Source organism: Anolis carolinensis, chromosome 2 (assembly GCF_035594765.1).
Source record: "Anolis carolinensis isolate JA03-04 chromosome 2, rAnoCar3.1.pri, whole genome shotgun sequence".
In the NCBI taxonomy this organism is placed as follows: domain Eukaryota; kingdom Metazoa; phylum Chordata; class Lepidosauria; order Squamata; family Dactyloidae; genus Anolis; species Anolis carolinensis.
In genome coordinates, this window is record NC_085842.1 from 226,450,323 (window position 1) to 226,472,166 (window position 21,844).

At 39.6% G+C, this 21,844-nt stretch overlaps 1 protein-coding gene across 1 annotated transcript in view; it reads right to left on the minus strand.

Moving 5' to 3' along the window:
• LOC100566773 (atrial natriuretic peptide receptor 1) overlaps nucleotides 1–21,424 on the minus strand; it is a 60,899-nt gene extending 39,475 nt beyond the window's left edge. The window contains exons 1-8 of the mRNA XM_062971838.1: nucleotides 21,246–21,424; nucleotides 18,850–18,973; nucleotides 12,124–12,228; nucleotides 9,841–9,943; nucleotides 7,318–7,463; nucleotides 5,423–5,495; nucleotides 1,945–2,092; nucleotides 685–771 (exon numbers count right to left, since the gene is read on the minus strand). Of these exons, the coding sequence (XP_062827908.1) occupies nucleotides 685–771; nucleotides 1,945–2,092; nucleotides 5,423–5,495; nucleotides 7,318–7,463; nucleotides 9,841–9,943; nucleotides 12,124–12,228; nucleotides 18,850–18,973; nucleotides 21,246–21,409 (950 nt within the window). The 5' untranslated portion in view covers nucleotides 21,410–21,424. The remainder of the gene's footprint in view (nucleotides 1–684; nucleotides 772–1,944; nucleotides 2,093–5,422; nucleotides 5,496–7,317; nucleotides 7,464–9,840; nucleotides 9,944–12,123; nucleotides 12,229–18,849; nucleotides 18,974–21,245) is intronic.
• Nucleotides 21,425–21,844: the final 420 nt, after the last annotated feature.

Genomic DNA, 21,844 nt, shown 5'->3' on the forward strand with positions numbered 1-21,844 from the left:
ACATGAGAGAAGTCTCCCACAAGGATGGTAAAAACATCAAAACATCCGGGCGTCCCCTGGGCAACGTCCTTGCAGATGGCCAATTCTCTCACACCAGAAGCAACTTGCAGTTTCTCAAGTTGCTTCTGACACACACACACACACACACACACACACACACACACACACACAAACCTAAAAAAAACTTTTAACCCCCCCCCCAAAAAAACGAAAGAAAAGAAAGAAAAATAATTCTATACCTTAAATGTACTAAACGTATCAATGATTTGATTTGATAGATTCTGTAAGTTTGTTCTTAAGTTGAATTTGGATGTAAGTCAGAACAGGTACTTTTTTACATCATACACACACACACACATATAGGTTTTGGATAGCATAGGAATGGGTTAACACCCCTGTAACATTTGTTATGCTATGGTCCTGTTCAGAAGATTTCACCTGACTTTCTGTCCCTGTGACAATTGGATTTTGGAAAATTTTGGTTTCTTATGGAAACAAGTATTGATGATAAAGCTTCACTAGGAGTCAAATGTAAGTCATATGTTTCTAACTCAGGGACTGTCTGTATTCCTGCCAAATAATAATAGTTGGATAATATGAGAGAGCAGCTCACTCAAGTTCAAAGACCACACATTCTGTGTTCACATGCAGATCTGTATCTGGAAAACAAATGTCATAGCTTACCTTACTTGTTTAACTTCTTTACGTATGGTCTTGGTGAGAGCAAATGTTTTGTTCATTATTTTTTTGATGGCTACAGTTTTACCATCACTGGAAGAAAACAAAGTTGCATTAACTAACCATCCTAAATGGTTCACTCAATAAGAATTTGAAGCAATAGAAATATATCTAATTAAAACAACATAAAGCATACCATTCATATCAATGTATTAGTGCATAGAATGATAACATTGACTCTCCAAAATTGACTTGGTGACCCCATAGTATATCAAATCCATCCCACCCCTCCAAACTGCAGCTAGATTATTAGCCACAGGTAGGTGGGACTCTCCAGAGAAAGAGACTCTTTTATATCTCTAGGTAATTGATGCCATTGCTCAATTGCTCATAACATCAAATAGTTTCTTCTAATATTCAATTGATATCTACCAGCCTGCAATTTCAAACCATTAGGCCTGGACCTATCTTCTGGGACAGCAGAGAAAAATCCTCATCTCTTCTCTCTGTGGCAGTCCTTTAGATATTCAAAGACTGCAATTATGTCACTTCTCAATCTTTCCTTCACCAAGAACATGCACAGTTCACTCAACCTTTCTTCATATGTCTTATTTTCCATATCTCTTATCATCCTTCTTGTCCGTATCTGAACCTGTTCCAACCTATCCACATTTTTCTTAAAATGAGGCTTCCAGAACTAAAAATGTGGTCTGAGTGGAGCATGTAGAACATAGCGGGACCACTACTTCCCTTGACTTGGAAACTAGGCTAACTTTATGCCAGATTCCACATTCATCCAACATTGTGGATCCTGTGGCTGTTCTGGCCATGGCTGGAATTCATCTATTATAGCCAGGAAGACAGGACTTTATTGCATGAAGGTGACAAACCAGGACAGAAGCAGGACCATTATGTTTGGTGATGGTTCCCATTCCACATTCTGTTGTCCATTTACCTCCTGCGTCAATAAACTCATCCAATGCTATTGAATTGTGGAAAAGTGGAGTTCTGAGACTAAGCAAAAAAATACCCACAGGACCTCGGATTGGTAAATTGGCTCAATTATGCAAATGCGGAGAGTTGCAATATCGAGGGTGATCATCCGAGCATGTTGCCATTATCCTTGATTGCGCAATTGCCATGGGAATAGCAGCTTCATGCGATAAAGTCCTAAGTGTGAGTACTCTGGTTTAACCTGGCCACAGAACCAATCTCCCCTGCTTCAAAGGGTGCTCAAGAAAGAATAGAATGAAACTAGGCACCTACTAGATCCCAGTCTGTGTGAAGTAGCTTGCCTTAGTGGCATTTGCAGTCGCTGTGCAGGAGCTCAGAGCTGTGAGACAGCTGATGTTGGAGGTGCTGGGGGCATGTGGGACACTCAGTGTGCTCCCCACTGCCATTCTTGCTACAGCATCTATTTTTCAAAAAGAGGAATAAAATAAGGAAATGAATGTAGGCTGCTTGTAAATGCATTGGCACGAATACCCACAAATTATTATGACTCAAAATCTACATTCTTTAGTGTTGCTTGCTCTGTTTGAACCCTTCTGCACTTTACCATCCACATTCTCTTCTTGCAGCAGATGGTAATTTATTGGCAAACTTGACCCAGCATGGAGAAGTGTGGAATTTTTTTTTGTAATTGCAGAAGTTTCTCACAAGTTTTGAACAACTTGCTTGCATACGCACCATCAGCTTATTTCAAATGATTAGAGCCTTATGCTTTAAATAAAACGAAGATAGGCAGTATATCAGCATTTATTTGATTGTACATTTTTGGGTTATCCTTTCCTTTGCTCCTCTTTTTCTTTCTTGGATTCTGTATAAGGCAACATCTTGTAGGCATGAAGATGAAACACGCTTATTTAAGATAATTTATTCCTGTCGATGAATGTTTTGTCTTTGCGTACTTTTTTTAAAAAAGAATCAAACTGTATCTTCCTAATTTCTCTACCGTTTCATCTTTTTTCTTATTCTCCAGCTCAGACCATAAATTTGCATATTTATTTTTATCTTGCCTTATATTATAATTAATGAAGCTATAATCTCTTTTACTTGGTTCTCCACTGAATGCTTAATGTATGCTTCTCAATTTGGGACATTTTCTCTCATTAGATTCAGGCAGACTGTGGTGCTAATATTTTGTGTGATCTTGTTAGCTTTTAATAGAACACATTAGTTAGCTTGATACCTCTTGTGCAGGGCACCAGTGTTTCATATCATATTCCATCCCAAAAAAAGGTTAAAAAATCCACAATCTGCAATAATAGCAAGAAATGAAATCAATTCCCAAACAAGCATTGGGGGTAGTATATTGCAATAATATCATAAACTCTTCCATGATGTATTCATACTGGAAAAGATATATTAGGTTGAAAGCTGTGTTTTCTCTGTCACCTTGCAGAAGCAATATGGTACAGTTGTAAAGTTGGCTCTAGGGGGATTTTCCATATGGCATCGTATGCTACATCTGGTCTAGTGCTATATAACCTTCTGACATTAATTCTTTTAACAAAGACATAGGGATAAGTGATAAACAATACAACAAAGTAAGGGGAAAAGTCACATCTCCCTTATTTGTTCATTAATAACAACCATGTACACTGTGGCTCAATTTTACATGCACTTCCTAGTGCTCCAACACCTGATAGAAAAATATTCCATCAATAGCAAAACATCACTGTATGTGGCCTTTATAGATTTTCAGGCAGCCTTTGATTCCATCTCTAGGACTAAGCTATGGGAAAAATTAGAAGCCACCTCAATGGATAGACTTCATCTTATTCGTCAACTTCTTGAGGAGATGTCTCTCAAAATTATATGCAACCCTCAAGGCTACTTCACCAATGCTGTTAGAACAGAGAAAGGTGTAAAGCAAGGCTGCATTCTTGCCCCATTATTATTTAATCTTTACATCAACTCCATGGTGGACCACTTGCTTAACATTGACTTCCACCCACCAAAACTGGTGGGTAAACATATCTTCACCCTACTTTTTGCTGATGACACTGCTCCACTCTCAAGAACACCAACTGGACTTAAAAGAGCATAGATTGCTCTGGCACAATATTGCAGTGCGAACCAGTTGCAACTCAACTACCAAAAGCTAAAATTATGATGTTTGCCAAAAGACCCAAGCTTCACATCTGGAACATAGATGGAAATAAAATCGAGCAGGTCCCATACTTCAAATATTTGGGGATAGTTCTCCATTCCTCTAGCAGCAGAAAAGCACATGGAGACCATGTGGGTGAGATTGCTCAAAGGAGCTTGTCTGCCATACTAAAATATCTCAGGTCAAGAGGGGGACACTACACAGTCGCGGCACTCAAACTATTTGATGTCAAGCCAGTTGCACAACTCCTATACGGTGCCCAGTTAGGCCCCTTTTCTGACTGCACCCCATTGGAGAGTGTACAATCCAAATTCTTAAGATCGGCCCTCTAACGCCACCCTATATCCGGAAACTGGCTTCCTGAGAATTGAGGCCAGGGTATAGGTGGTTATACTGAACTATTAGCTTAGACTATCCCTCTCTCCCCTTGGCCTTGCACTTCTTACTATGTCGGATGACTTTCAGTCCAGATGGGAAAAAGCAATAGCAGCCAAAATTTCATCCTTGGGCTTCTCTCCAGAACTGCTAACTAGTATGAGCTACGACCAAGACAAATCTCTGATTAAACAACGAATAACCGACATTAAGCGCCAGTTAAGACTTGGCCAATGCTCCATCCTTTATTATCGATGGAATCAGTAGGTTTTGTACCTCCCCTATGAAATATCTAAAAACACTAGAGGTTTCCAGCATCGGAGGGCCTTCACTCTGGCATGTTGCCAGGCCCTCCCATCTGCTGTATTGGAAGGTTGTTACCGGAAGACCCCATATGCCGAGAGACTCTACCCCTGTGACTAAGGGCACATAGAGACAACGGAACATGTGCTTCTTCGGTGCCTGTTTACAGAGATATTCAATCCCGCCTATGCAAACATCAGGACGCTCTGGACAATTTTACATCTCCCTGCTGCTTTCAGATACAAACCAGGCTGTAACTTATAATGTCGCCAAGTTCTGCACAGCAGCAATTAAAATACGGCAGTCGATGACTAATAGCACAAAGTAGTACAAGTCAAGACTTCATACTTGCAGGAAATTGGGATTATAGTTTTTTCACTATAGTATAGATGTTGCACCCTCCTCTGTTTGACTGGACTTGCCTTCCCTGTGCCACATGAGCACCCCAATTCCCTCCCTTCAGACTCTCTTTCTCTTAATCCCACTAACAAAGATGTTTGAGATGAACAAAGATGTAGAACCAACATAGAGTCCTAATCAGCAACTTTCAAAACAAATGCATGAAAGTGATGTATTTTCAACAAAGACTGGAAGCCTAACAATCTGGCCTGCGCCCACTAACTCTACCCATTAATCCTTTCCTCCCACAGCCGTGGCCCAATATGAGTAACATATTTTGTTGGTTTTATTCTTCTACCACTGTGCAATTTATCAGGCCTATTATTTGCTTTATGAATCAGAGAGAGACGTCTCTCACAAACCTATGGTTGCTATTCACAATTGAAGATAGTGGTGAAGAAGCGGGGGGGGGGGGGAGGTTATTTTGGGTTAGCCTGTAGGTCAACTTGGGAGAAACTAACTGCAAAATATATTCATTTGGGAGACTAGATTGGAAGCCCCTCTAGTTGCGTCTCCTCTTTTGCTCTGATAATGATCTCCATATTTACGTACCTTGTTTGATGGAGCTGAAGTCTATAATCCAGCTTTCATCCCAAAACATTTTTTGCTTCTGGTACTGGAACCACTAAAGAAAACATAACAAGTCAAATTTATTCCTAGGGATTGCTCCACTGATTTCAGTGATATGCCAGCACTGAAGCTGACAGCTGGCACAGTGGTAAATGCATGCAGTGGTTTAATCTCTAAATTATTTGTATTTGTGCAAGCACTCCCATTACTTAGAAAGCTTCATGTCGAACTAACTGTCTTCAGCCATTTGTACGGCTTTGTTGTTATTATTGCTGCTGTTGTGTACTGTCAAGCCATTTACAACCTAAGGTTACCCTAAGGCACAAGACTTTCTTTACAAAATTTGTTCAGAAGATGTTTGCTATTGCCTTCCTCTGAGGCTGAAAAGGTGCCACTTGCCTGAAGTGACCCAGTGGGTTTCATGGCTGAGTGGGGATTCAAACCTTGGACTATACAGAGCTATAATTCAACACTCAAATCACTACACCATACTGACTCTCAGAAGCAAAACAAAATTGTCTCTGTGAGGAGGAAGACCACCAGCAATTACTGTAAAAGAATGTTATCTCCCAGTTCTCAAGTCTTCACCAGTGTTATCAACATTGGGTGGTTAGAGTGCAGGAAATGAACACCTGTGCAATGTATAAAATAATGCATAAAATGTTGAGAATAGGGTGACAGGTTGGAATAGGATGGCCTCTCATTCATAGGGTTGAAGTCAACTTGAAGGTAGTTAGGCAAAGGTAAAAGTTTCCTCTTGACATTAAGTTAGGTCATGTCCAACTCTGGGGGGTGATACTCATCTCAATTTCTAAGCCAAAAAGCCGGCTTTGTCATGTGGCTGGCATGACTACATGGAGGACTGTTACCTTCCCGCTGGAGCGGTACCTATTGATCTACTCACATTTGCATGTTTTCAAACTGCTAGGTTGGCGGAAGCTGGGGCTAACATTGGGAGCTCACCCCGCTCCCTAGATTTGAACCACTGACCTTTCAGTTAGCAAGTTCAGCAGCTCAGTAGTTTAAGCCACTACAGCACTGGGGGTTCCAAAGGCAGTTAACAACAACAAAAGAAAACAAAAAAAGCTTACTTTGGCCACAGAGATTCAGTGTGCCAAAGACTAAGTAGTATGGAGGTGCAAGGGAAGGAGAAAGAAAAAGTGGAGACATGTAGCCGAAAGTAGAGCCAGAGGAAAGAAAAATTAATTGGGTTGAGAAGGGAAATGTAAAAAAAGGATGATTAATGTTGTTCACCTCTTTTCAACACCAAAGCAAACATTTTTACCTTACCCATGAAAACACAACGATGCTTCAGAACTGACTGGTGATATTGTTTAGATTGACAAGACAGGTAACCACATGACAGTAAAAAGTGCTGTCATTCTATTGGGAGGAAAATGGTTGCATGAACTGAGCTGTCAAGTTGCAACTCCCCGGATCATTTTTGTGTCTACTTCATTTTATTTATTTGGAAACCTGCCAAGACTGAGAGTCAAAAATCTCCATAGCTGAATAAAAAATGCTGTGGCATAAAACGAAAATAATTAGTTGTCAAATCTCCTCTGCTTCTGCTACTCTATCATGCAAGTGGAGTTGCATTGCCAACACAGTGGGGAAGGAATGCCCCTTTGGTGTTTAGACCATCTTTTGGGAAGAGTACTTTAGAAGTAAGTAGCTTTTTGAAAATAGACAAGACAGCTGTGAACCGGTTAGAGCTGTACCTTGCCAGAAATGCCCAAGGGGCCAGCAAAATGAGAACTTTCATTTGCACAATCTTTTATAACACAGCCAAGGTTAAACAACAGGGTTTAAAGAAGGAGAAAAGAGAAAGCAGGACAGGGAAGTGGAGGACCGGCTAAATTCTACTGGAGACATACCATGACTGTCAGAATGAAGCCTGTGCAGACTAAACACACCGGTAAGGCAATTGCGATCCTGACATCAGTTGTCAAAGGACATTCACCACAATCAGCAGGACATGTGGAACAGCTCTCGTCATCTTCACAGAGGTCGTCCCCACAAACTGTGCACAAAGGGAAAGAGATAACAACATGAATACTACTAGAGGACTCTATTTATTTCGTATAAAAAGCATTGCTTAAATCAGTATAAAACTGATCAAAATAAAAGGAGCACAAGTGGCTAAATATTTTTTGACCAACAACAGGCAACAATGACTGCATTGTCTGTAGCCTCAAACAATTCTTCCTCTGTACATGAGGCAGGACATTGTGGGCAAGCAGACAGATGCGGAGTCACAGTCACATAAGGCGGAGGATTCTTCTAGGTACAGTGTTCCCTCACTTATTGCGGGAGTTAGGTTCCAGGACCACCCGCAATAAGTGAATATCTGCGAAGTAGGGATGATATATTTATTTTAATATTTAGACATTATTTTAGTAGTTATACACTATTTTAAGTCTTTATCAACCAATCGTGTGTTGATAAATCATCTCCTTCTCCTCCCGTTGCTACTTGGGCTCCTTTTATCTCCCTTTGGCTTCTCCTTCCTCCCTTCTTTAGGCAGTAAATTGTATTTTTTATGATTTATAATAGGAGCCTCTGGTGGCTCAGTGTGTTAAAGCGCTGAGCTGCTGAACTTGCAGACCATTCCATGCAGTCATGCCGGCCACATGACCTTGGAGGTGTCTACGGACAACGCCGGCTCTTCGGCTTAGAAATGGAGATGAGCACCAACCCCCAGAGTCGGACACAACTGGACATAACGTCAGGGGAAACCTTTACCTTTACCTATGATTTATAATAGTCTTTTAGAGTTTATTGAAAAACCACGAAACAGCGAATCTGTGAAGAGTGAACCGTGAAGTAGTGAGGGAACACTGTAGTGCCATTTTGCCAGGTTGTCTTTTGATCTGCTCACTCCCCTTCTGAGTCTGTTCAGGGACTTCCAAGTTGCCCATTTTTGGTTTGCCCCTGGAGACAGACCCTCATGGGGGGGGGGCACCCAATTGGGATTTACTGGTTTAGCTGCCCAAGGGGATACTCTTGCTGTTGCTGGGGGAATGTTAAGAGGCATAGTGATTCCCCTGAAGCTTTTCCTTGATTTGAGTCTACTGGGAGGATGAAACATACAATTTGTTCATGACTGAGCAGAGATCAAAACAAGAGCAGTATCAGAGGTAACAGATCCTTCTGTGGGTATGAAATGGAGCAGCCTTGGAGACCACAGAAATGAAGATAATAGGGGAGGAAAAATAAGCGTATTCACCCCAAATAAGAATGCTGCCCTCTAATGAACTTTTACTTCAGTTCCCAAATTTTGCATATTGCAGGAACTTAAAACTTCAGCCAAGGCTTTAGAAATAAATTTTAGGCATACAAAGAAACCTACAAAGGCAATGCAAACACTGCAAATATAGAAGTTCTAGGTATGAACAATTTTCAGTGTCATGCTACAAATTTAGAAATGAAGGGATTTTTCCTTGGAGGAGGCAGAATTCCTATTTGTAGGAGCAGCATTCTTGTTTTGCTCACACACCATAGCTACACACCTGAATTTAAGGCCAGATAGCAAATAGCTTGTGAATGAGTTTTTAAGTGGGAACTGGCTTTCACTAGACACTTACACATGTGGGGAAATCTCCATGTAGAATTAAACAAAGAAAATGCTGTATAAGATAACTTTATCATCTAAAAAAATACAATTGCCCCAGCTTTGGGGTTTTTTTAACCTCCTTTCACTCATTTACAAAGGGATGAAAAGAAAAATAATAACTCTTTGTTTTCAGAGGGGGCTGGTTTTAGAGACAAGCCAAAATACCTAGTCTGATGATGTTGTGTCTATGTTGTGTCATTTGGTATTGACTTTTTGTGAAAATAAAATCCTTATTTATTTTGTACACATTTTTTTTCAAATGGTCAACTTTCAATGGATGGCTGCTCCTTTTGAACAAAGCATTTTATGCGTACAGAAATGCAACCCAGGATGTGCAGAATCAGATAAGTCAATGAAGAAGAAGTTAACATTATGACTTCATCACATAACCCTAGTTGATCTGTACTACAAGTGGTATCAAGTTCAGCCATCATATCCCTTAACTACAGTAAGATAGGCAAGGCCATTTCCCCTCAAATAAAGGATGTGTCCCTGTCCTTCAACAAGAGAGATTATGTAGCACATCAGTTTCAGATCTTCCAACATCTAACATGACTTGTACTGCCTAGAGCCAATGATTCAGACATTAGAGACCAACCCTCTGACACAATTAATCTTTTTCTACAATTGTCATTCCTCACATGGCAAGGACAAACACAAACTCCAGTGGTGTGGAAAATTAGACATTCAATTCTAATGAATATTCAGCATCTTGTGGCATTATATCTACACATGTTCCATGAAAACCTCTCTTGACAATAACCAGTTGCAATGTCTTGCATACCTACTGCAGGAAGAACCATAGTTTGGGCCTCTAAAGCCGCCTGCATCCGTCCAACCCTGATGTGTGCAATGAGAGACGTCATTCCAACATGCACCAAGACAACCTACAGGACAAGCAAAGAAAGGGAGGGTGGGAAAGAGGGACGGACAAAGACCTATGTTCATTATATTTATATTACACCTTCCAATGTATGCAAAGACTTCTTTTCACATTGCTCTTACATCCATACAACAACAAGAGCGAGGGGAGAGAGAGAGAGAGAGACTTGGGTCGCCCAACTTATTTAAAGACCCTACATGATAGATGTACTGTAGTTATGAATATAGGTTAATGATTTCTTATCTGGAAGTCTGAAACCAAAATGCTCAAAAATTCAAAACTGCCCAACCCAGTGTATGAAATAGTGATGTTTTTTTCTTTCTTTCTGGCGATTGAATAGAAGAGGGAGGGCGGGAGGGAAATATGTGTTCATAATATTTTTATTCCACCTTTTAATGCAGTGGTTCTCAACCTGGACCCCCCAGATATATTTGGCCTTCAACTCCCAGAAATCCTAACAGCTGGTAAACTGGCTGGGAATTCTGGGAGTTGTCAACCAAAAACATCTGGGGACCCCAGGTTGAGAACCACTGTTCTAATGCATGCAAGGATTACCAGCTCCTCCTCCTTTTCACATTGCTCTTACATCTTTACAACTACAAGATGTATGTGTGGGGAAAGAGGAAGATGGAGACAGGGAGGGATGGACTTAAGTCACCAATGTATTTAATAACCTGCTGAGGACTTCGGCTTGCCTCTCTTAAATCCCAGTTCAACACTCCAATCTCTTTGGCAAAACAAGACTTCCCTTTAAGAAAAAAATATATAGACAATCTGCTCCAAATACAAAGATCCTGTATGATAATAATTATAATAAATATTAATAAACTTTATTTATATCCCGCTCAATCTCCCTGTGGGGACTCATGTGATGGATTAAAAATATTGCATCAAGTTACCTCTGGGTTTTGTGTACAAAGGTGTGAATGAAATATAAATGATTTCCCTATTTAAATATGGATTCCATTTCAAAACATCTCATTATGTGTTCACAAATTCCAAAAATCTGAAAAAAACCCCCAAAATCCAAAGAACTTCTGGTCTCAGATATAGGATATTTAATCTGTTCTACATATCGTCTCCTGACCTGACTCACCAAATCTAGCTTATTAAACAGTAGCTGCACTGAGAGACAAAAATACATTCTGGTGGTTATAATTTTATGGAAAATTGTTTTATATACTTGTATCATTTTATGTTATCTGCTGCATCCTAGAGTGCATTTGTAAGCTGCCCCGAGTCCCTCCGGGGAGATGGTGGTGAGATATAAATAAAGTTGATTATTATTATTATTATTATTATTATTATTATTATTATTATTATTATTTACATTTTGCTACTGGTCAGGGCACAGCAAAAAAACATTTCCAACCCACTTTTGGGATGAGCAGCTGCCACAAGGAATCTGCTTTGGATTGACATGGAAAGGGACTGGAAATGATATCCCACTGTGTCCACTTGCTAGCAGAACAGACCTTTAATAGCCAGAACAGTGATGCTTCTGACTATTAAAGGAGATTGTGGCAGTAGTTTCATGACTACAAACATGAACACTAAATAGTTATGAATTCAACAGGATTCAAGCCAAAGTCATCCATATCTGTCCCCTTCCAGTGACATTAGGGAAACTTTCACATGTTTATCAACTACTGATATACATATTAGAGACAGACAACCTTTAGATCAGTGGTTTTCAACCCGTGGGTCCCCAAATATTTTGGCCTACAATTCAAGCTAGTTTGCCAGCTATTAGGATTTCTGAGTTGAAGGCTAAAACATCTAGGGACCCACAGGTTGAGAATCACTGCTTTAGATGATTTCCCAAAGCCCTGTACAAGTTAGCAGTTCATGTCTGTGAAAGATCAGACCTATTCCTTCTTTAGTGGCTTACTGGAGAAAAAAGAAGGAAAAGCGGGAAGAGAGTGGCAAAGAAAGAGCAGCAGAAGGTGTAGGGGAGGGAGAACAAAGCAGCTAGATAAAGAGAAAAGAATGCATTTATCTACTTTTGCCCCTAGGTCTACCTACTGGTAGCTCCATCCATCATTACTGATAGGAAACCCCCGAACAAAATACACAGGAGGATATGCAGTCCCCAGTACAATTGTATAAATGAAAATTTGTTCAATCCTTGAACTCTGCAGTACAGTGAATCTGAGTGTTTAATGAAGACGAGACCTTCTTTACCTTGGCAGTCCAGTTTGTCTGTGTCATTTTGCCAGCAGTAGATGTGGTGTGAGTGAATATTTGGCCATCATCTGGAATCCATGGTCCACAAATGCCACCTTTCCCCTTAGGGTAAAAAAAGGGGGAGGTCAGTAAACAGTGTTGGCTCTCTCTCCCCTAAAGACTTTTCACAAGATCTTATAGCAGCTCAGTCCAACTAAATAACAAAAGCTTTATGGTGCGATTTTAAAACAAGAATCTATAATCAAACCTTTTGTGCACTGTTGAATAGCTTCCTGATAAGGAATGGATTTATACATTTTGCTTTCTTCCCCATTTGAATTTTTAAAAATTCTATGCTCTCTCGATTTGGTCCATAATTACACAATTATCTATAATCTATCTATCTCATCATTATCTAGCTGTCTATCCATCTAGCTATCTCTCAGTCATCTATTAGAAGTAAAATTCAGGAACAGCCAAATTCAATAGGCACAGCAATTCCTGACATGGGATGAATCATATGAATCCTGCCTATGACATAGCTTTTAAAAGGGGCAACCCTAATTTTGAAGTCTATTTTTCAAATATCCCCACAGATATGACTGTGAATATGTAGGATTCCAAACAAGACACTGTCAGTTCTCCCACATTTAATTTTTGATAAGTTCTTTCTGTCTCAAACATGAAGACAGCTTTGTTGTTACAGTTGAATCAATCTAACTCTTCTTTTAAAAAAACACTAATTCCTAACAAAAATAATAAAATTTGAAATAAAAAGCCCTCATTCTTCTTGATGTGTCTCCTTCTCTTAAGGCGTAGAATCTGAAATGTCACTCCTCCTGAACTTCTAAATTATTTGAATATTACTAATTAAATTCTAGCCAGACTTTCCATCATCGCAGAACTACAAAGCTGCTTTCAAAGGATTAAAACAACTCATTATAAAATTAGGTTTAAAGCAGCAACACCTAACAGAAACACAAAATATAGTATTATATCAAAGCAACATACGGACCACAATCCTTTTAGAAGAAATTGATTTCTACTAGTCTCTTTAGACATAAAAGAGAGCAGTTGAAATTACAGAGAATGAGTATCATTACCGCCATATAAGTCTTAAAGTTAAATGAATATACACTGGGCCATATGACTCAGAATCCATTAATTTCTAGATAATGGCTAACATTCCCACTGAAAATATGCAGACATATTTCAAAATTCCAAATCCAGAATTCAAAGGCTCGATCTCTAATTTCATTGGGAAACTAAAGCAAACTGATTTCCTATGTGATAAACTGGGGGCGGGTGGAATCATGGCAGGAAAATAATTACTTTTCATCCCTACTTTTCCATTTGAAACCATGGAAATCAAAATCCCAGGTTTCAGCTTCAGAATTTATATTGGGCCATTTAAATTTGAAGAGCTTCTGACAAGGGCTGGTTATTTCATAGCATTCAACTTCAGAATTAACACCATACTTCAATAGGTGAAGGCCATGGAAGTAAAGGTGACAACTATACTTCTTGTTTTTATTCCAGTCTTCATTCTAGGCAGTCACAAGAAAAATGCAAGAAAGTACAGTAGAGTCTCACTAATCCAAGCCTCGCTTATCCAAGCCTCTGGATAATCCAAGCCATTTTTGTAGTCAAAGTTTTCAATATATCATGATATTTTGGTCTTAAATTTGTAAATACAGTAATTACAACATAACATTACTGCGTATTGAACTACTTTTTCTGTCAAATTTGTTGTATAACATGAAGTTTTGGTGCTTAATTTGTAAAATCATAACCTAATTTGATGTTTAATAGGCTTTTCCTTAATCCTTCCTTATTATCCAAGATATTTGCTTATCCAAGCTTTTGCCGGCCCGTTTAGCTTGGATAAGTGAGACTCTACTGTAAAACGCAAGGGGAAAACCCCTACATAAGCCACAATAAAGTAGAAAAGAAGGCTAGCGAACAACGACAGCCAGAGATAGGACTAAAATAAGAAAACATAAGTGCCAAATACACAACGTCACAAATATGACAGGTATCTTAAATTGTGGGTTGTCACTTTTTAAGGGCTGTAAGAACCTGGGCATTCTTACAGGAAATACACAATATATTTTTCATGTATATATTAACCATAAAATCATAAGATTACAACAAGGAATGTCTATATGTACAGTACAGGAACTCAATATAGCATGCATAAGATGTTGCAGAAACCTTGTGAGGATCGCTGTATTCTCTCCTTGGATTAATTAAAGCAGTGGTTTAATTTTGACCAGGGTCCACTTGATCAGGGACCACTTTGACCAGGGACCATTGTCCAACATTAGTAACAAAAGGGTTATGAATCAATTTTTGGTCAACTTTAGATTTGGTTTAGTTATTTGGGGTGCTGATTCAGAAAACTACATTGGACAGACCACATCAGCTCTAGTTTCTATACAGAGCATATGCCATTCATCAGCTCACCCACAGAAAACCATATGTAATAATCTAGAGCTGATGCAATCTATCCAATGCAATTTTCTGAATCAATACCCCAAATAACCTCTAGAACAGGCTTAAAAACAAAGACACCAAAGCGCCCCCACTTCCAGGCATCACATGAAATGGCTCCGCTCAGGGAGAGGGAGGAGGAGGAGAAGCAGCAGTCAGAAGGCCCTGTTTCCTCAGTACTATAAGACCACTCACTCTCATTGCAACGGTGTAGTAACAGTGAGGCCGTGGGCCATATTTTAGTTCTTTAGGACCACTGGTGGTCCACGGACCACCGGTTGGGAACCACTGAATTAAAGTTGAAAGCAGTCTTCACACTGAACTATCTTTGCACAAAGCACCAGTTAACTTTGTACTCTAAAATGCCTTCGTTCTCTTTCTTAGCTTAGGAAAATTAAGTGCTTGAGTATGTTACTTTGTTGGAATACAACCTCCAGGCAACATGGAAGGAAGGGACATGCATATCTCCGACATCACCATTAAGATGAAATAACAGTTAAATGGACACTTGATTCTTCAACAGAAGGATGAAATATTTCAAGTTTTCTCCAAAATTGGGAGATTTTCCCCCACAATATTTTCTATTGTTTCAGTATCACACATCTTGCTTACACTTAGTTTCTGTTAGAGCTCATATTCATACAGACTTCATTTTCATGTAACATTTCTTTAATCTGCACCTTTTTTATACATCATTCTCTTTGATGACATTTTTATTGTTAACACGCCTCATCCCCACCCCATCACCCTTTCCTCTCGCCACATATTTATCCTATATCTTTATCTTTAACCTCTGCCTGTTCACCATCGATAATTGTGCAAAAATGGGAGATTATGAGGGTATATCTGCAATAATTTTATTATTATCATTGTCTACATTTCAGCGTTTTTTTAAAAAAAACATTTATTCAAAATTTTTCTAGAAACTTTAGAAGTAGCAGGACAGTTTTATTTACTCGGAAAATATTGACCTTCTTCTTGGAGTTTTATCAGGTCCTCCCTACCTCCTTTTCCCTACCTTCACCCCAAAACCCACAGTGCTGGAGACATTTCATTATGGTAATTTACTGATCAATGGAGACAGGGCTGGCAGAGAAATGCCCAATTCTGTTTCTACACCTGGATTTACAGAAACAAAAGTCTCCCAGAGAGCAATATTGATGCTGTCCATCTATCTGTAGCTTCATAACTGGATGTTTCTCCAACAATGCACCTGGCCTATAAACGTCTGTGTTGAGAAGGTGCAATAAAAAAGTAAAAATGGGTTTTGAAAGAGAGCTTGGCTATTCTGTCAGGTTTGCAGACCATTTCAACCTTTCACGTTGACCTAAAAAAATGACTGGCTGATATTAAATTGGTCTAACACCTTCACAAATCACTAATAGGACACCAACTATTGTTCATCAAAATTTGGATGACACACATTTCCCTACTTGTATTATACCATGGCTTCTTTTCATGGACACTAAAACCCTAACTCTGCTGCAAATTGGCAATAATCTATAAAGTCTACAAAGTAATATAGAGTGAATTATGCCATAAAAAGTTGTTCACTTATTAAACTCTGCTGGATTAACAGCAGCACTCCCTTGTAATGAATAATGTTCAGTTCTCAAGAGCTCCTTGGAAAATGGTGCCTGGTGGTGCAATCCTCAGAAATAAGTCCCATTCATTTCAATGAGTCAACATCTAGGTAAGAGAGAATGCGATTTTACCTAAAACATTTTACAGAGAAGATGCTTTGCAGCTTTTCCTTTGATGATCAGCTTTTTATGATAGCTATTCCAGATTTTAAAAAAAACTTGAAGAAAGTATTATTTTCAGTATTTTCCAAAGACTCTCATTTCCTAGCAAGCCGTAACCAAGAAGGATTATGCTTGCTATATTGTGATAAAATATTCAATATGAAGGTCTTAAGGTTTTTAATTTGAAAATGGTATATTTCTGGTAGCTAATTTCAGGTATTTCTATACCATCTCAACTCATGCTGTGCCAGAACTGTGGATGACTCCTGTAAGCTAAGGTTAAAAAAAAATAAAACTTGGAAAAAACACAATGGGTATAAATAGCTCCTACTTAGCTGAGTTCTCTCTATACAAGTGCATTTAATATCGCACAGCTACATTCCACTTAGCTTTCGTATATAGAGTTTCATCTAAGCAGAGAAGCATAAAATATCTATATGAAAATGAAACTTTAATAACTGATAACTGTATCCTTTAGATCGGCTCACAAATCTTCCCTACAATGAAAGCAAGGAATCAGTAAGCCTGGGAAACATGAATTAGTTTCCCCACATTTCTAAAGAAGATGAAGGCGAAAACTTAGCATTTATATAACGTATTTCAAGTATTCAAAGGTCTGAGAGGTCATAAATATGTTTCATCAGCCAGTTTTATTCTTCCCCAAACAGCAAGTATGATTTTACAGCTAAGGGAATGGTGGTCTCCCTCAGACCAACTGATCAAACCATGACGAAAATGAGATTTGAGTATGGAACTCTTTTGCCATTACAGCAGATAGAAAAAGAGGTAATAAGGAGAGATAAGAACATTGTTTCTTTAAAAACAAAGTCACGCTTGGTAATATTATGGCTCAACAAACACATACACCATGGAACAAGGAACATGTAAACATTCCTTCTGAAAAATTGTTCATGAGTGAGAAAATTAGGAGATGGATCTGCACCAACCACAAAATACTGAAAATATGCAGTACAGGTTAAGTGCCCTTTATGCACAATGTTTGTGACCAGTAGTGTTTTGGATTTCAAGGTGTTTCTCCTGCCTCCAAATTTTGGAACACCTGGATTTGCATATACGGACATAATAAAATATTTTGGAGATGGCACCCAAGTCCAGGCCTGTAGCCGGGGGGGTGGGGGGGGTGGGTGGGTTAGGGGTTCAACCCCCCCCCCAAAAGATTTTTCAGGTAAAAAAAAAAATCTGGTTTATTCATGAATTTTAACTGGTTAACCAAATCCCCATGCTAAGTCTATGAGACGCAAAACATTAAGAGTCCCTCCAGGCACTATCTCAAGCAGATATTGACAGGCCTGTAGCCGGGGGGGGGGGGGGGTAGGGGTTCAATCCCCCCCCCAAATTTTTCAAACTCTCCCCCCCCCCCCCCGAATTTTTTTTCTGGCTACGGCCCTGCCCAAGTCTGAGCATGAAATTAATGTATGTTTCATATACACCCTGTACAGATAGCCTGAAAGAATTTTTATACACATTTTAAAAAATAATTTTGTGCATGAAACAAAGATTGCACAAACTGAACCACACAATATAATCTGACTCTGCTTTAACTGCCATGCTCAAAACTATGTAATCTAGGGCGTTGCAGTTTGGTGAGGCACCAGCAGTCTTTGGCAGAGAATCATAGAGTTGGAAGAGATCTCGTGGGTCATCCAGTCCAATCCCCTGCCAAGAAGCAGGAAAACTGCATTCAAAGAACCCCCAAAAGATGGCCATCCAACCTCTGCTTAAAAGCCTCCAAAGAAGGAGCCACACTTCTGGGCAGAGAGTTTCACTGCTGAACAGCTCTCACATTAGGAAGTTCTTCCTGATGTTCAGGTGGAATCTCCTTTCCTGTAGTTTGAAGCCATTGTTCCACGTCCTAGTCTCCAGGGCAGCAGAAAACAAGCTTGCTTCCTCCTCCCTATGATTTCCCCTCACATATTTATACATGGCCATCATCATGTCTCCTCTCAGCCTACTCTCTCAAGCTCCTCATGGGGCTTGTTCTCCAGACCCTTGATCATTTTAGTCGCCCTCCTCTGGACACATTCCAGCTTGTCAACATTTCCTTTCAACTGTGTAGCCCAGAATTGGACACAGTATTCCAGGTGTGGTCTGACCAAGGCATAATAGAGGGGGAGCATGACTTCCCTGGATCTAGACAATATACTCCTATTTATGCAGACCAAAATCCCATTGGTTTTTTTAGCCGCCGCATGACATTGTTGGCTCATGTTTAACTTGTTGTCCACGAGGACTCCAAGATCTTTTACACACATACTGCTATCAAGCCAGACATCCCCCATTCTGTAAAATGACAACTCTTGTTCCTTCCTCGCACCATTTCCCCAAAACTTCTGCTGCCACTGCACCTGAAGTGAGGACCAGGTTTTTCCCAGGCAAGGTCACACAATAGTTATGTTGAAAAACGAAAGGACTGTTATGACTCTTACAGATTGGTTTTATCTGAAAAAAACTTCTGTAGACCTCATTTATTTCCACTGATACTAACCATGAATGCCAAGGGGCAGGAATGTATGTTTGCGTGATGAACACAGCAGTTCTCTCCATTAGCATCCTTCCAATTCAGCGGGCATTCCTGTTCTTCACAAAACTTCTTAGCAGCAGTCGCATCACTTTAAAAAGCAAGCAAGAAAGCAAACATTTATTCTTTAGTCAAAGGTCAGCCTGAAAGGAATGTGCACTGCTAATTAACTTACTTTAAGCTAGAAAGAAAAACACAGCTCAACCAACAATTGATATTTTTTTTGTATTTTGATTTTTAGGCATGTTGCTGGGGTTATTTGGGGTGCTGATTCAGAAAATTGCATTGAGAAGACCACATCAGCTCTAGTTTCTTAGATATGGATATCATGATTTTCTATGGGAGAGTAGATGAAGACTGGTATAGGGCATATGTTACGTATCTCAAAAACCAGAGCTGATGTTGGGAAACTGGTGCCATTTTTGGAATCAGAAGGTCAAATATATCCAGAAACAGGGTTAACATTTAAGGAACCAAAATGTGTGTTGGCCAGTGAAATAGATGTTTCAAACAAGTTCCGATCATAAAAATTGTGCTGCCTTGTCAAAACAAGCAAAACAGTTTCCTTCCGGATCATACTATTTTAAACTACCTTTGCTCACAAAGCTGTTTGCATTTTCCATGTACATTTGTGATTTTTTTTAAAAAAAAATCTTCATGAATATTTATTTATTTATTTACAGTATTTTTATTCTGCCCTTCTCACCCCAAAGGGGACTCAGGGCGGATCACAATGTATACATACAAGGCAAACATTCAATGCCATATGAACATAGAGACAGAGGCAATTTAACCTTCTCCAGCTTCCAGCTTCCTGAGGGGATCCTGGATTTCGATCACAAAGTGAGCAGCTGTTTCATCATCCACTGTGACATCTTGATGGATACTTCCTCATTCCAGATGGCAGCTGGACGATTTTTTATGGTGTTGTAAATTAGTTAAATTTGCCTCCCCACAAAGCGGTACCTAAATTCCTTCTTGATAGATGCAACTATCTTTCGGTTGCTTAGGTCAACAACGAGCAGGGGCTATTTTTAATTTTTAATTGTCGGGTGCTCATTCCAACATAGGCTGGCCTCGAACTCATGACCCCTTGGTCAGAGTGATTGATTGCAGCTGGCTACTTAACCAGCTGCGCCACATTTAAGCATGAATTTAAAGACACATTTGAATCTATTTTCTCTCAATGTGTATCAATTAACCTAAATACAGAAGAGGAAGACTGCTATAGGTGAACTGAGTCAATCAGAGAAGCCATAGCCCTGAGTATACAAGACCTGAGCAAACAATTGACAGCTCAAGGTGCCACGACACAGTAGAAATTACTGCAATTTGATATCAACTGTTCCTGTGGCTGCTCTCAGGCTTTGGAACTCACTGCCTGAGCAGAAAAAAAACCCTCCTCCTTTGCTCTCCTTTCATCAGCAAAGTTTTTAAGGTAAAGGTACGTAAAGGTTAAGGTTTTCCCCTGACATTAAGTCTAGTTGTGTCCTACTCTGCGGGTTGGTGCTCATCTCCATTTCTAAGCCAAAGAGCCGCCATTGTCCCTAGACACATCCAAGGTCATGCATGGAGCACGGTTACCTTCCTGCCGGAGCGGTACCTATTGATCTACTCACATTTGCATGTTTCCGAACTGCTAGGTTGGCAGAAGCTGTGGCTAACAGTGGGAGCTCACCCTGTTCCCTGGATTCGAACTGCCAACCTTTCGGTCAGCAAGTTCAGCAGTTCAGTGGTTTAATCCGCTGTGCCACCGGAGGCTCCAAGAATACACTACAGTGTCTTTATATGCTATTAAACTAATATCGCTTTTCAATGGAATTGTTATAAATAGTTTTAATTCTACAGATAGTTAAACTGCAATGTAGCAATAGCAAAAACTTTGTGTAACTTAACTAGGGCAAATGGTGGATGACAGTCTTGCGCATCCACATGAAGCATGTGCACCAATGAACCGTGAATGATACCTAAGGCAAAGGTAAAGATTTTCTCCTGACATTAAGTCTAGTTGTGTCCGACTCTGGGAGTTGGTGCTCATCTCCATTTCTAAGCCGAAGAGCCGGCGTTGTCCGTAGATGCCTCCAAGGTCATGTGGCCTGCATGACTGCATGGAGCACTGATATCTTCCCACCGGAGAGGTAACTATTGATCTACTTACTTTGGCATGTTTTCAAATTGCTAGGTTGGCAGAAGCTGGGGCTAACAGTGGGAGCTCACCCTGCTCCCTGGATTTAAACCACCGATCTTAACCCACTGCGCCACCGACATTACAATATTTAGATGGTGTCACAGGGAACAGGGGGAGGATCATTTCAATGAAGTCTGTTATATATCTTGCAAATTATCCCAAAGCAGAGTTTTACCTGTGAGAGAGGTAATCATTTTCCACAGCGTAGTGGTAAAAATGATCAGAAGCAAAAAGAGTATAGACTACATCAAAGGATTGTCCGCTGATGACCTTTTCAGGAGGCCTCTGAACCCAAGCCATTTCCAGACCTAGAATTGAGCAGAAACACAGGTCAAACATGCACAAGGCAAAACTTAACTAACCTTTCACAACCTTTAACACAAAGACTTTGGGTTGTGAATAATATTGCTTTAAAAGGCTATTCTTGTGTCATGTGAAGGTAAGTGCAAAGGTTTCCCCAGAAGGGATGTGTATTCTTGTTTCTTGATTCTAACCTTTTAAATGCCCATTAGGAGAGATTTTCTACAAACTGACTCATATATATTTTTGCTGTCTTGGGCCCCATCTACCCTGCCATATAATACAGTTCGAACTGCATTATAATGCTCAATTTAGACTTATACGGGGTGTTTGAAAAAGAACTACCTAGTTTTAATGTAAATTACATTAAAACTAGGGAGTTCTTTTTCAAACACCCTGTATAATTTAACTGGATTATATGAGTCTACACTGACATATAAGCCTGTTCAATGCAGATAATCTTAATTCAGAAAA